At 37.1% G+C, this 15,354-nt stretch overlaps 1 protein-coding gene across 2 annotated transcripts in view; it reads left to right on the forward strand.

Annotated features, from left to right (window-relative positions):
* Positions 1 to 15,056, forward strand: part of OLFM3 (olfactomedin 3) — a 57,902-nt gene extending 42,846 nt beyond the window's left edge. For both annotated transcript variants that reach the window (XM_054833602.1, XM_054833603.1), the window contains 3 exons: positions 3,397 to 3,616; positions 12,298 to 12,404; positions 13,709 to 15,056. In XM_054833602.1, coding sequence (XP_054689577.1) covers positions 3,397 to 3,616; positions 12,298 to 12,404; positions 13,709 to 14,386 — 1,005 coding nt within the window. In that variant the 3' untranslated portion in view covers positions 14,387 to 15,056. The remainder of the gene's footprint in view (positions 1 to 3,396; positions 3,617 to 12,297; positions 12,405 to 13,708) is intronic.
* The last annotated feature ends 298 nt before the right edge of the window (positions 15,057 to 15,354 follow it).

Below are 15,354 nucleotides of genomic sequence, written 5' to 3' on the forward strand. Positions count from 1 at the left end.
TTCCAAGGAATTTTAATGACAGCAAAAGCCACAAGCCAGTCTTTTTGTCAGGAAGGAGAGCTGCAGAGATTACAAAATAGCATTGTGTCTTCTGAAAAAGATATCTGAAGTACTCTTAAGGAAAAAATGTTACAAGAGCATATTTAAGTTCTTTAAATATTGAGTCTGATAAATTGACATTTCAAGACAGCAAGATAGGATCTAATTCTGAGGATTATATTATGGTAATCAAATATATATTTTTAAAGTGTTTATGAAAGTTCGCAGAAAATGGACTTAATTTTCTAATTGGTGCTAAAGTTAGATACCTGAACTGTTATTCAGGATACAATATTGCAGTTAAGGGGTCTAATGTATTTTTGAGAGACACTGAATATGCAAAGGTTCTTAATAATATCAGGTATTAAGTACACTAATGATCTGGCTACCAAACTTTATTCTTTATGTTATCATTCTTAGTTTAGATTAGAGTTTGAGCACATACTTCCTGTTATTTTCAGGTAGCAAGAAACATCTTCACCTTTTTTTCCTTCATCACTCATTGCTACAATAACAATACATTTCTATAATTATATAGTCTGTATTCCTATTATAGTTTTCCTTGGGAACAAAATAGCAAAATTTGAATGTCTGATACATGATGTCAAAGGTAGCAGATTTCTGCAGTACTCTAACCTTTTAAATATTCGATATTTCTATTGGCCAGTCATTTAACTTCAGTTTGACAGTTTGCCAGGAGTATAAAACGGATTTCCAGCCAATCAAATTACAGAGTAATTTAAAAGGTCAACATAATACAATATGCTGCTGGCTTTCTGAAATTTGATCTACTAAAATTCCAGTGCCTTGTCTTTCCTGAGGCAAAAGAAACTCATTCTGGATATACCATAACCCCTCAAATCAGCAGGCACAAAGTGCCAGAATATGTCTACCACCTGTCTGTGTTGCAATACAAATTAGTTCTTGTACCACTCATCATAGCAACAAGCTAGGACTGTCAGCGGAAACCAACAAAATTATTTTCTTTATCATGAAAATACCAAAAACCATCTCTGTATCATTTACTGAAATGAGATATTCTAATGTTGGGCTTCCATGTTGATGAGAACCAAAGAGTACAAATTTGATCCAGATCACACTTGAGCATATGCTCATACTTCAGTCAAATCAGTATTTATTTGGCAGGAGATACCTGATTGCTACAAAAACTTACAGCAGTTTGCTCAAATGATACCTCACCTGGCATAAATCCTATCAGGAATAAGTTACCTTCATTAATTCCTTAAACATATTTTATCTTCCTGAAGGTTTTTTGTTTGGTTTTTTGGTGTTTTGTTTGTTTGTTTGTTTTTACAAACTTTGCATTTTTTCCGTCGTAGTTTACCCATGACTTTTGGCAGTTTACTGCCCCACAGGACTGAAGCCTAAGTTCATCATTTCAAAATGAACTAACAAAAACTTTGGCTTCTGGAGCTCTGCTTTCTATGTTATAAAGCCTACTCTCCTTGTCATCAAGAAAAAAATAACTGTTCATTTTAACTGTAGCCTACTTTATACCTGTTAAGTTTTTATTAAAAACAGTCAAAAATAATTTTAACTGTAGACAAAAAGACTCTCCACTTCTTTCTATCCATTTCAGTAATTCTGCTACTATATGTGATTGGAAGATCCTTTGAGAATAGAACCAATAGAACTCCTAATACTCTCAAATCCACTTATAATGACATATCTGCTTATAAGTTAAAATGCAATTTTCTAGCTATTAAGATGACCTGTGTGCAAAATATACTTCCTAAACAACACATACAAGTCTTTAAGTAAATAATAATTTCAATATGAAAGCAGTTGTTAAAATAACATGGATATATTAGCTAGGTGATGAAGAGATACTGCAGAACTCAAGCTGTCTTAAGAACATGTTCGAGAGGCAAAAATTCAGAGATCTTCAAGCAGCTCAAATGCTGGCCTTGCCTATCAGCTTCTTTCACATCTCCTTAGCAAAAATGCATTTGGCATCATCATGTTATTTAGTTTGGAAATGTCCTACCCTGCTTACTGCATCCTTTAGTACAAGTGATGTAACAAACTACATGCGTGTCTTCACACACCTTGGTGACTACACTAACCTCAAACCACATTTGCTTCTGCACCTCTTTCTTGTGCTTGGGCTTCCATTTAGTTCTCTTCTGCTTTCCCTTTTAGCCTGCTGACTACTCCAGCTATTCTTCAGGACTTGATTTTTTTAACCCCTTCAATAGCCTCTCCCTCTGTGTCTTCATCTGTTCCCAGTCTCTATTATCCCCTAATGCTAGTACCTAACAAATCCTTACTTCCATCCTTTGCCTTGCCTTGTCCAGGCTTTGCATCTCCTCATGTCTCTCTGGCATTTGCTCATGGAAGTTCTGCTGTTTCCTCAAATTATAAAAAGATATGCAAATCTCTATATACAGATCACACATCAGGGACAAACCTGTCTGCTTTTCAATACAACAAAACCTTTTGACTGCAAGGATTCTTTGAGGTTTTCTACAGAATAATACCCAAACAAAAAACAACCTCAAACAATTAGTTTAAATTTAATAAAGCCTCTATGATTAGTGCATTTAGAAGAATAATTAAGAAATTAAAGATGAGCAGCCAATATAGGTTACAAACTGAGACAAATTCTTGAAGTATATGACTCAGCAAAAGTCTGAGAAAGGGCAACCTGAGATTCCAAAGTGGTGCCTTATTTTGTTTCATAAATGTGCAAGAATAGGATTGGCAAAGCAACAACAACTGCACATGGCAAAAAAATGAAGAGATCAGCTGACGAAGTTCAAAGGCACCTAGTGATGTAGCAGGGTGACAAATACAAAGTGCAGTTAAGAACTATGGATTTTTTACTTCAGAAGAAAGGGTATATATCACTGTGCCTGGAACAGAACTAAACAGTGTTCAACAGCCATTGAGTAAAAAATGAATTCAGTATTTCTAAGGAGTGAAATAGAAATTAACAACTCATTATGGCAGCACTGTAAAATACGTCTGACCTCCTTGAACGTCACTGTGTGTTCAGGCCTAACCACCTTCTCTCAAGAAAGATGCACATAACAGGGGTTCATATCCTCTGGATGGAAAGTCGGACCTTCAACAGGTTTGGTTCAGATCACTTGAAGGTAAAATTGTGTGCTTTCAGTAGAAAAACCTGTTCTCTCATGCATTTTATCTACTGCTTACTACCATTAAGTCTGAAGTTCCTCAGATTTTCATGATACACTAATAATAGATCTGTAACTAAAATAAATAATAATTTTCAAGTCATTTTAATAATCAGGCATAAATATTACATTACACAGAATTAGGGAACTGAAATCCTTTAAAGTTCTCTAACGCACATTTGATTGCCTTCAACAGGAGTTGAAAGAAAAGATGGATGAGCTCCTGCCACTGATCCCAGTTCTGGAACAATACAAAACTGATGCCAAATTAATCACCCAGTTCAAGGAGGAAATTAGGAATCTGTCTACTGTCCTCACTGGGATTCAGGAAGAAATTGGTGCTTATGACTATGAGGAACTACACCAGCGCGTACTCAGTTTAGAAACCAGGCTTCGAGACTGCATGAAAAAGCTCAGTAAGTTAACAATTTCATAGCAAATTTGGTCCCTCAGCTGTATATTGTTAGTTGTGTCTCTATAGAAAGATGAAGTTCTCTTTTTTCTTGTTTGATGAAAGACTGCATTATATTCTGATCTGTGCTACCCTAATAAAAGTCAAGAGTAGCTCAACCTAAGGTTAGTCATATCATTCTAAGTTTGCACCAATGTATCCTATGTAATGATCTGTCCTAGTGTATACAGAAGGAATTAAGATGGAAACTTATAAACACACAGCAACTTTAAAATCTAAGAGATTTACAACTGGGTGGAGAGCTACAAATACTCTTTCAAAAAAGCTCAGACAGGCATTGGAACTTAGGTCATCTTTGGGATGTCAGTGTGAAAAAAGAAAAAAAATAGTGGGAAGTAGATTGGAATCCATTTCAAGATGTCCACATCATAACCCTGTCATCTTGCTATGACACCTGAGAGGCCACTCTGTACTGTCGTTAGACCTGTAATATTAGCATTAGGAGAGATGTGCCATTCTCCAATTTGCAATACAACATAATTAGGCATTACGCCTAATTTAACGGAACAAAGCATGATTTTTGTAGGTAGCACAGCAACAATCTGTTGTGAGCACTGCACTAGATTTACATCAGGCATCCTCCATCTTGGTTGTTCATATGCTGGCTTTAGTTAGAAAAAGTCAAATGTTCAGCATCTCTGAAAATCAGCACTAGCTCAGTATCAGCTACCAAAACTAAAAAGCCTGATGTTGTATCATTATCAAGCGTCAGCCTTAACTTCCATTACCCAAAGAGAGATAATTAGTACCTACCTACTTTACAATCACAATGCAAAGTCTGTCCTCTCCCCAACCTATCCGTGCATTCTTAGACTCCTGAATGGATCACTATTGCAATCTGGATTGCTACAGCCAACAATCCAGCCCCACTATGAAAAATAAATGCTTTTTAAGTTAACACTGAACATGAATAAACTAGAAATTCCAAGGTTAGGTCCTGTGAACAGTATCTCAGTTATCAAGTGTGGGACATTTCTTTTAAATGGTACATATAACACAAAATATGTTATTAACTTGCTAAAGCAGTGCCTCTGTTTTTATGAAGCAGTGGAATAAGGTTAGGTTGGCTTCTTAAATTATTTATTTTCAATTTCTTTATTTTACACTAGAAATAATACAGTGATGATGGGCTAAAATACATGAAAGACTTCTTCATACAGAAATTTCTTATGATCCTATTTTCCCCTCAGTACGCACACAGCACATTACTGCATTGACAGGAGGCAGTCAGGAGAAAATGGCTGCATTGCAATACTGCAGCAAGCAAGAAAATTCATATAAATAGTATATTCTGATAGTGAGTGTTCCAATAAGTTTATTAGACACCAAAAGATCAACTTATCTTTAATGAGTATCTTGTTTTTCTTTGCTCTTACTCTTACCTCCTTTGCTTTTATTCTTGTAACATTGATTAGTGAAGTGACTACAGCGTAAGATACATTTTATACATCAGAATGACTAGGTGTATTCACGGGGGCTCTCTTCTCAGAAGTTATTTACTATTTCCCTATTTTTCATCCCCTCCTATCTATCCTGAATTCCCGCAACACATTCTATTTCTCTCGTGCTAATGTAAAGAAAAAGATTATTAAAATTACATATATTAACAATAGAGAGGAAATTTGTGTATGAAATAGATTATTATGCACATCCATTATTAAAAGGGGTTTGGCCTTCTCAAGCTCTAATACAGACTTATTTATCCTTATTGCCATTATTCCCTGGGCTTAGATGCTTAAATGACTTTTATGCTCACCTGCTAATGGACTGGCTGTATTTCTGTGTGCTGTTGAAAGTAAAAACAGCTTCAGCTAGGCTTACTGTAACTCCTCAAAGCTGGTTCTGTATGTTCAGATCAGCAAGCATAAAGGAAAACCAGCTTTCATGCCTACACCTTCTCCCCAGTCACATTCACCACACTGGAGATGATCCATCTGTGCCTGTCCTTGCCAACCTGATGGCCAGAAGCTTATGGCAGCAGAAGGCAGGCTGGCCCCGATGTGCCACAGGATCTGGCTTGAATCTTCACAGATTTTGTTGCATTTCATAATATAATTATCCAACCAGCGTTTGTAACAGCTATTTTCCATTCTTCTCCCTAGCAGGTGTTTTTCAGCAATATAATGCATTATTTATATTGTCCTGGCCACTTAAAAAGGCTCTTGCATCTGCACTGGCAACACTTTCAGCACTCATTAACATACAATAAGCAGTTGTCTTACTTTCACTGAGGTTTAATGATTACCACAGCAGTTGTGATGACTGAAACTTGCTCCTTCTTTTCAGAATCAGAGAAAATTCAGGCTGAAGCTGGTGAGAAATTTGTCCATAAAACTTTAAAAGGGTGCATGCAATTAAACATGTAGGAATAGAATGCATATGATTGCACACACCACAAATTCACATACACTTATGCACATATGGGTCCTTTGCTGGCAGTCATGTAAGGCATGCGCATTTATAAGAGAATGCAGGTTGCACAGTATGCTTGGGACCCTCCTATTCTTCTCATATGTTTATGAAATTGGAAAAAAATTATCTGGGTATGATTCATAGAGGTCAATACTCTGCCAAATGTTGCTTATGAAATATGAAGAAATAATTACAGTAGATATGCATTGAATTCATTTGTAGCTACATCTGATGATAATGTAGAATCTAAAAAATATTTTACAGTAACATTTTTGGTTAGAAATTCAAAACTACGATATTCTGTGTATCCTAAGAAATGCTGTTACATCAGTGACAGAAGAGGTATCAGTACAGGCATGAGATTACTTCATTGATTGCAGCGGTACTTGTACTTCCCAAGCATCCTTCCCTTTGGGATTTGAAGAACTTTACAAATATAATTTCGTACGAAACTGTGCAATAGAGATATATATTGTTATCCCCATTTTGTAGATGAAAGAACAAGCAGCCCAGGAGGATAAATGACTTTTCCAAAGATTACACAAGTCATTGCACAGATACAGAAGAATCCAGAGGCTTCCTCTCAGCAAGCTCTAATAACTAGACTATAGTGCTTCCTGGATTTGTATTATGTAGGACAACAGACATACACCCATTAAGAACTAATTCTTCATTCCCTCACATTAACAAAGTAATGTTATGACAAATTTGACTGTAAGCAGGAAAGTGCAAGTAGTAAAACACTTGGAAGCCATTTGTGTAACCACTGAAAAAAATACTCACTTCATTTTCCCCTGTTTATTACCTACAATAAATAGAATAATAATGCTTATGAACATTGCAAGAGAATGTTTTGATTTTATTTCCCTTGCAAATCCTTCTATAAATCAAACACTCGCTTGGTATATATAGCGGCTACCAATATTCATTTGCATCACAGAGACTGGGACTCTCAGCTACCTATTTCTAGCTATCTTCAGAAGAGCTCCTGTCCAATTGTTCTGTCACAACCTTCTCTTGGTATTTGCTCACTTTGGGGCAGCTTTCCAGATGCATTCCCAGCCTACAGGGATAGTACATCTACTTTCTTTTTTAATGGTCACTTCATGCTCTTAATGTAAATAAATACAGGAAATCACAAACAGATTTACTGGAGTCCACTGTACAAAACTGTTACAAGAGATTAATCAAGCCATAAACACCCAGACTGTGCATGATATGATGTTCCTTCTACAGTTCAGTTTAGGATGGATAAACATTCAGAGGTTTAATTTTCCAATTACTACAATCAATTATGGTTGGGATTTTCTAATGTAGGCAGCTGCTTCTTTCAAAGTCAAGGGAAAGAGACTAATACTGAGTGCTTCTGAAAATCCCACTTGTTTTCTGTGTCACCCCATCTGAACCTCTTAGTGGTAGAAAAAATGCCTAGAAATATCACTTTTTTTTTTTCTTTGTGTTCCTGAACTTCCTGACATTTGCTAGTATGGAGATATATTTGACCTGCCTTCTCACTAACGTCTGCTCCTTTTCCTGTCAGGGAATTAAAGAGCAGAGGTTTGCTATAAATCAAAATTTTTCAACCAGTAAAAAAAAAAAATAAAATCTTTCCTGCCATCATAACAGTTACTTCCACATCCTCATATGTTCCCTTCTGCCAGGAAAAGAAAAAAAAAAAAAAAAGAAAAAAAAAAGGTTTTGACCATCTGAAAAAACACCTGCATAGGCCACTTTTAATTCCCAGCCACCTCACTGCTATGAAAAGTCATAGCCCAGAAGTGTTTCCCATTTCACATGACATTTGCCTATGTTCTGTCTCCCTACATACAAAATGAGATAAAGAAAAGTCTCTGTTGGAAACTAATTAGAATTTTTTAAATTTCAGACTCCCAGACTTGCCAGGCCACAAAAGCATTAAGTAAATGATGCTGCTTTTCAGTATATTAGTATCACCATTTCCTAGCAAGAAACCTCAGCATGCAAGATCAATTTTAATAAGGCCACATGAACAATTATAAGGTTTATTTTGCAGCTAAGAATATAGGCTGGGATTAGATTGACACATTTTACACTTAAGTAGACAAGAAGAAGCCTTTTCCAATTCTGGTGGAGGAGTGAGGAAAATGTCTGGCACTGAATGCAAAGTTGGAAGTGCTTACAACCACACAGAAAACTCACCTTGCTTTGTCAGCAAACTGTTAAACATTATATTGAGCTTTACTCTTGAAAGAGTTGTCATTCATTTAACTCCTGTATCAAATGCAAGATCAGGCTTGGGCAAGCTATAAGTGAATTATCTTTATAAAGCCAGTATCGCTAATTATTTCAGTGTTAAACAGATTGATAAACTGCATATTGTGGTAATGTCATCAAAATGCTGTGATATTCCATCTGGAATAAATTATTTAATTGTATTAGTAAGTCAATAATACTTCAGCACAGATAGGACATTTGCTACTTTATAATGAACAAAACATAAATGAACCAGATTCTGCTGATTTTCATAGGTCTGCTGTAACAAATGGGTGAAGACATTTGAAGGTAGGACTACAAAAGACAGAACTGGAGAAAACAATGATATGATGCCTTTTTCTTGAAGAATGAGAAATTAGTTTTACTGTTTTCTTAATTGCATTCACTTGATTCTCAATTTCCAATCAAATATTGAAAGCATGACTGCATTAGAGGACTGTCTGAAGGTTTGACAGAATAAAATGTGAACTGAATTTCAGAGGGATTTCAATGAGAAGGGCAGGACAATTTGGCCTCAATTACTTTTTCCTAGTCTCACATTTCCCTGCATCAGCAGTCAGCAACAGGTTCGCTGTATTCACAAGACCAATGTTTAGCAAGCCAACTGATTTGTGGAATACTTGGGACAATTTACTTCTACAAAAGTTACTTGTGCAGCCTTAAACAGTTCAAAACAGCATGAGCTGATTTATCAAGTTAACCATTGGGCCAAGACATACTTTGAGGCCTTGTCCTGTTCTTTCAAGCAGTTCTTTCTAAACTCAGAGAACTTACTGATAAGGGTTTCCAGTCCACATGTGTCTGGAAACAATGGTTTGAGTTCTGACTACTCAGAAGAAAAAAGAAGTGACATCCATGTACTTGGCCCTGAACATTTTTCAAATTAATAGTGAGGTTCTGAAACAATCTTCAGTTGGAGTAAGGGTAGGCAAGTGCAAACAATATTTCCCCACTTTAAAAATCATGTTAATAATTTTATAAAAAGGCTGTCTGAAAAATAGCAGGGTACTAGACTTACATGACTAGAATTTTGGTGGAGACTTCATATATTAAGCTCCTGTGCCTAAGGATCCCCCAGCTATAAGGAGGCTGTGGTGACAAGACAGGTGGACACTGGCTTCCTTCTTACTGCCCATGCTGTCAGCAAGTAGGCCAACAGAGCTCAGGTACTGCTGAGGTTTACAGCAGAAGCCTGCTGATGGGATATGAATTATCACTACAATGGGAATGGCTTACCGTTTATGGAAAAAAAAAAACTTGTAGTATTACTCCTTAGTTTTAAATACCAGTTGCATCAAGTTATATCACAAATAGGCAGATTTATGCATGTCTGTTAGTGAACAAGGAAAAGAAAAGATGGGACGTACTATAGGGCAGGAGAAAAAAATCCTCATGCCTCTTACAAGATTCTCTGTTTTGTCATGCTGAAAAGAGCAGCTTTGACTTTTTCAGTCAGCTACCCCTCGGCTATATAGCAACTCTCCTAATAGTCTTCCTTTCTTGATATCACTCCATGCTACCTGGGAATAAAAATTTAATCACATAAACATACCCTGATCATTTAGTGTCTGAAGTACAATGTCATCTCTCTTTTTCACATTGAACAGTACCTCAATACATTCTGAAAGATCATTCTCTAAAAGTATCTGACTCCCGTCACAGGAGAAAGCAGCTCAGTTCAAGACTGAAGAGGTTTATTAATTATTAACAACATGTAATTAACTGGCAATCAGTGAACTATACATTCAGGATCAATACAAGTAATACAACAGACTAACCACAGTACTAGGCACTTAAACACCAACTAACCTACAAATTTCTGAACACTCTTCTCTAGCTAGTATCAAAAAGTTCCAGTCGCACGTGGTGCACCATGCGCACAAATACCCATGGAGTTACGTGCACGCACCCCCCACAACAGCCGGCGGGTGGGGGGGAGGCTAGAAGCACATCCCCTACTTTTACAGCTCTCCTGCTGGAGATGTGGGGCCTTGAGCTTGATGTGTGCTCGTGCTGCTCCTTGCGATCCACTAACACACACGCTAGTGAGAAAGCCTGGGAGTTCACATGTCCCTGCCCTGGCTGGGGGATCCAGCTCGCTGCCCCCATGCTCTGACTTCACTCGCTGGGTGCTGGCTGCTCATGGATCCTGGTGGGGCAGCTGCTCTGCCTGGCCTCCACAGACAGTCATCGTGCCAGCAGTTTTGCAAAAGTCAACTCACACATACTCCCGTGCCTACCCCAACACATGGCATTCCCCAGGCCATGTGCAAAAGGTGGGCTCTGTGAGCACCCCCACATCTCTGCCATGGGCTCTTCTTTCAGTTTTGTCTGTTCAGAAGCAAAATTTCACAGCGCATTTTTGATTCCACATTTAGCTCCCTGGATATTTTTTTAAATAGAAGAAATAGTGGTTTAGAATTCCAAATTCTTTGCTTATGTTTTCCTACTAATTTCAATACTGTGTTTTAAAGGCACCAATTAGTATACTCTTTAACTCATACATTCGTTGTATTTTAATTATCTTAAAAACTACAAATTTGGGAGTAATTATTTTTTCCTGATTTCTTTCTACTCATTATTATTTTTTTGATAATTTTATTCCAAATTAAACCCCTCTGAAGGTTTGAGTTTATCTCATGCCCATTTCCAATGCTATTTACTAACATAACATCTAAAAATAAAAGCCTTCACCTTGATAGGCTATAGTCCCCTACTTCCCAAGCTAGCAGTTCATTGCTGTAGAAAAACAGCACCCATCACACAATACCAGCAGCCTATCTACAAAAAATTCCAGAATGAGAAATTATGTCCTATGATAACCATCAGCAGAAAACCTATAAGATTCTTTAGAATAGGAAATTCCAAAATATCTTCAAAATATTATAAGATACATATATTGAGATACGTAAATAACAATGCCTTTGAATTGACCCAGAAAACAGACACAGCCTACCCTGCACATTGAGGTCTCAGCATGTACTCAGTTATCTTTATTTCCATTACATTCCACTTCCCTGGCCGTGAACAAAACCCCCGCGAGCTGCCTGAGTTGTCACCACAGCATTAACCCCTTCTAATTGACTGAATTGGCTTGCACAATACATTCCTTGCCAGTTACATAAAGTAGAAAATCCAGGCTTGATGTGACCTTCTCTTTTGAACTGAATAAATTCACTCTCAACACCAGATACAGTCTGTTTTCCACCTTTCCTAGACAGTGTTATACCAGAGAGGTTGTGGATGCCCCCTCCCTGGAAGCGTTCAAGACCAGGTTGGATGGGGCTTTCGGCAACCTGGTCTAGTGGAGGGTGTCCCTGCCCATGGCAGGGGGGTTGGAACTAGACGATCTTTAAAGGTCCCTTCCAACCCAAACCATTCCATGATACAATATAGCACAACCATATATTATTGAGAAGCACTTATTTTCAAATTAAAGAAATATATGTGTCATTTCTTACATTCTTATGGAATATCTTTTCTTCAAAAACATACGATTTCACCTAATTGGCTCATTTTTTCCTGTCTGCCCTTAACCTCCTTGTTACCCTGATCAATGGAAAACTGAAACATCCATCAATCCTCGCCTTGCACTGAACTTTCTGAAGGCAAAAGTGAGGGTAGTTTATGTCTTCTTTTCATTTATTATTAAATGTTATTCACTTCAGCTCAGGAGATATTTTACTTGTTTATGTTTTTCTTTATGCCCAGAAAATGTGCTTTAAAATATATAAAAACAAAAATATACACAAATAAATTTTTATTTGTATATTTTTACATATTTGTATTACTGCTTGATACAGAAAAGTTCATACAGTGAAGATGACAACCCATCTTCAACACAAGCCTGAATCCCCTGGAGCCACTATTTAGTTTAGAGCAATTGGTCTTGTGCTCTGACTGATGTCAAGGAAAGTTGTGTAATTATTTGCATTAATGCATTTGTTTTTCTAATTTCAGCATGTGGCAAATTGATGAAAATTACAGGCCCCATTACAGTCAAGATATCCGGAACCCGATTTGGAGCCTGGATGACAGATCCATTAGCATCAGAGAAAAATAACCGAGTATGTTAAGGCACTGAATATATTTGTGTCCTTCTGGAGTTTTACTTGCTTGATTTTAATCTTTAAAAAGATATTTTCCCCTTAGGAGGTTACACTTACTAGCATGTTTTTTCTACTTCCATCATTTTCCGTGTTAAACATCTTCAGAGAAAAAGCAACAGTGTTTGTGCAAAAATATTCAAAGAAAGCAAAGCACCTTTGTGCCATTTCCTTCAACTGTTTCAGGGATAAGATACACCTATCTGAACTGGCTATACATTTTTTTAATTTTTACCATATTTAATTGAGCTTGGGTCTTTAAGAACCCAAGTAATATAACACAAACATCAACACTTGTGCCCAAGAGCATAACCCATAATGTGGCACAGTCAAAATTTGCAGGATTAGGCCCCACATAAGCTGAATTCAGACCATTCGCTGCCTCAGATCCAAGTTATGTTATTCTTTAGGTCTGCAGTAGGATCTCAGATTGGCCACAGCTTTGAAGGAGGTGCTACCTCCATCAAAGGGCTTTTGCATTTGCGTGCAAATTAGAACAAACCACATCCCTCACAGCATCTCAACTAATAGGAAGGTGGGGAGCTGAACTGGTATTTATACAAATATTTTGTTAATGCCAGTTTTGAAATCAACACAAAAAGTATCTCCAGAAATTATTTTGTTCTTTTGTTAGTCAGGATTTGATTTGTCCTCTGACAAACTAAACAGAGGAAAGGCAAAATGCATGAAGGAAAAAATGGGGGAATGGAAGTTGGCATATAGAACATTCAAAAAAGGTATTGGTTTTGTTTTCAAGGAAAAACGGTTCCTAAACTTTACTGGTTTCATTGCTATTGTATTTGGTTTCTGTAATAAGAATACACTATTTTTCACTGATTAGAGGTTCAGCTGAAGAAGATTCAACCAAATTTATTCCTAAGCATAAATCCAAGCTTAGCTTACATGCCATTTCCCAGCTCTCTCTCTGATAATTAGTCTGTGGGAATATCTTTAAAGCAAGCCCTGTATAGCAGAGACCCAAACACTGAATAATCAAAAAATAAATTTCTCTGAAAATGCAGACACTGTAGTTAATAACAGCCTTCTTGAGAGTTCACCTGTATGGGTAAGTTTTGATTCAGAAATTCAAGAGTTCCTCACGCTTTTGTAACAGGAATGTGGACAATATTGTACTTTGATAGCCTGCTGCACACCTAAAACTTTTTTTCCTTCTTTTTCTACAATGTATCCATCATGCCATATCATGATCATGTACCACAGGTTGTGTTCCAGGTGTTTACTCCCAATCTTTGTTTTCTTTCCAGGTCTGGTACATGGATAGTTACACTAACAATAAAATTGTCCGTGAATATAAATCAATTGCAGACTTTGTCAGTGGGGCTGAATCAAGGACATACAACCTTCCATTCAAATGGGCAGGAACCAACCATGTTGTCTACAATGGCTCCCTCTATTTCAACAAGTATCAGAGCAACATCATCATCAAATACAGCTTTGACACTGGGCGGGTGCTTGCACAGCGTAGCCTTGAGTATGCTGGCTTTCACAATGTCTACCCTTACACCTGGGGTGGCTTTTCTGATATTGACCTGATGGCAGATGAAATTGGGCTATGGGCTGTGTATGCCACCAACCAGAATGCAGGCAACATTGTCATCAGCCAGCTAAACCAGGATACATTGGAGGTGCTGAAGAGCTGGAGCACAGGCTACCCAAAGAGAAGTGCTGGAGAATCCTTCATGATCTGTGGCACCTTGTATGTTACTAACTCTCACTTAACAGGAGCCAAGGTCTACTATTCTTATTCCACAAAAACCTCCACTTACGAGTACACAGACATTCCTTTCCATAATCAGTATTTTCATATATCCATGCTTGACTACAATGCAAGAGATAGAGCTCTCTATGCCTGGAATAATGGACATCAAGTCCTGTTTAATGTCACCCTTTTCCACGTCATTAAAACTGAAGATGACACATAATTCTCTTTCCCTTCCCTTTCCCTCACCCTCCTCCCTCAAAGCAGTGTCATTTGTGATAAACTCTAAAAGCATCCATCTCTCTCAGTTCCTTTTAATTTACATTTCTTTTTTCATTAAGGAAAAAAAAAATTTTCAACCATATAATGCATTTTAAATACAGCTGAGCCTGTCAAAAATGACCTGTTGGAAATAAAAGCATCTTAACTCACGATTCTACAAGATCTGTCAGGACCTTGTCTTGAAAAGCACTAAAGAGGTTTTAAGTGGCTAAACACAGTTTTAAAAAAGATTATGATCTGCCTTATTTTAGAGTCAGAGACTAATGGTGGCTTAAATGCATGAATGTCTTTTTTTACCTCATTTTTGTTTTTAATCTATTGCTCAACTTCAGGAAATATTTTGGTAGCGTCAGACACATATTGCACATTGTATTTTTATTTATTCCAAAAGAAAGATTTAGGAATTTAATTTACTTGGACATGGAGTATGATTCATTTTACCATCACCCAATTTCAGATGTGGTGCTGTACAGTATGTTTTTAAATCTCTTGCAAACATTTTATCGACGGTATGTATTTCTACCATTGTAACCACCATTGTGCAATTGTATCTCTTCACTTATGTGGAAGTAAACCAAGTACTATTTTTTATAAAATATATTGAAGCTTAACTGGAGTTCTGGCTATGAGTCAACTGAAAGAGGTAAAAATCTGAGAAAAGCTTGTTAGTTCTGAGAAAAACCAAGAGTTTCTCAAGTGCATGATCCCTATTCTCAGCTTTGCTTGGTAGACCCCTCCTTATTCACCATTGGTGTTTACTGGTAAATTTGCAACTTTGAAGCCTCATACCAGTCCCAGCTTTACAATTTTTTGCCCTGCCCAGTTTTCATCTCATACTGCTGGTTTCTCTCTCTCTCAATCTCTTTTTCTCCTACTCTCTTTCCTTCCACCATTTTATTTCCCTTGGTT

This window comes from Grus americana, chromosome 8 (genome assembly GCF_028858705.1).
Source record: "Grus americana isolate bGruAme1 chromosome 8, bGruAme1.mat, whole genome shotgun sequence".
Taxonomy (NCBI): domain Eukaryota; kingdom Metazoa; phylum Chordata; class Aves; order Gruiformes; family Gruidae; genus Grus; species Grus americana.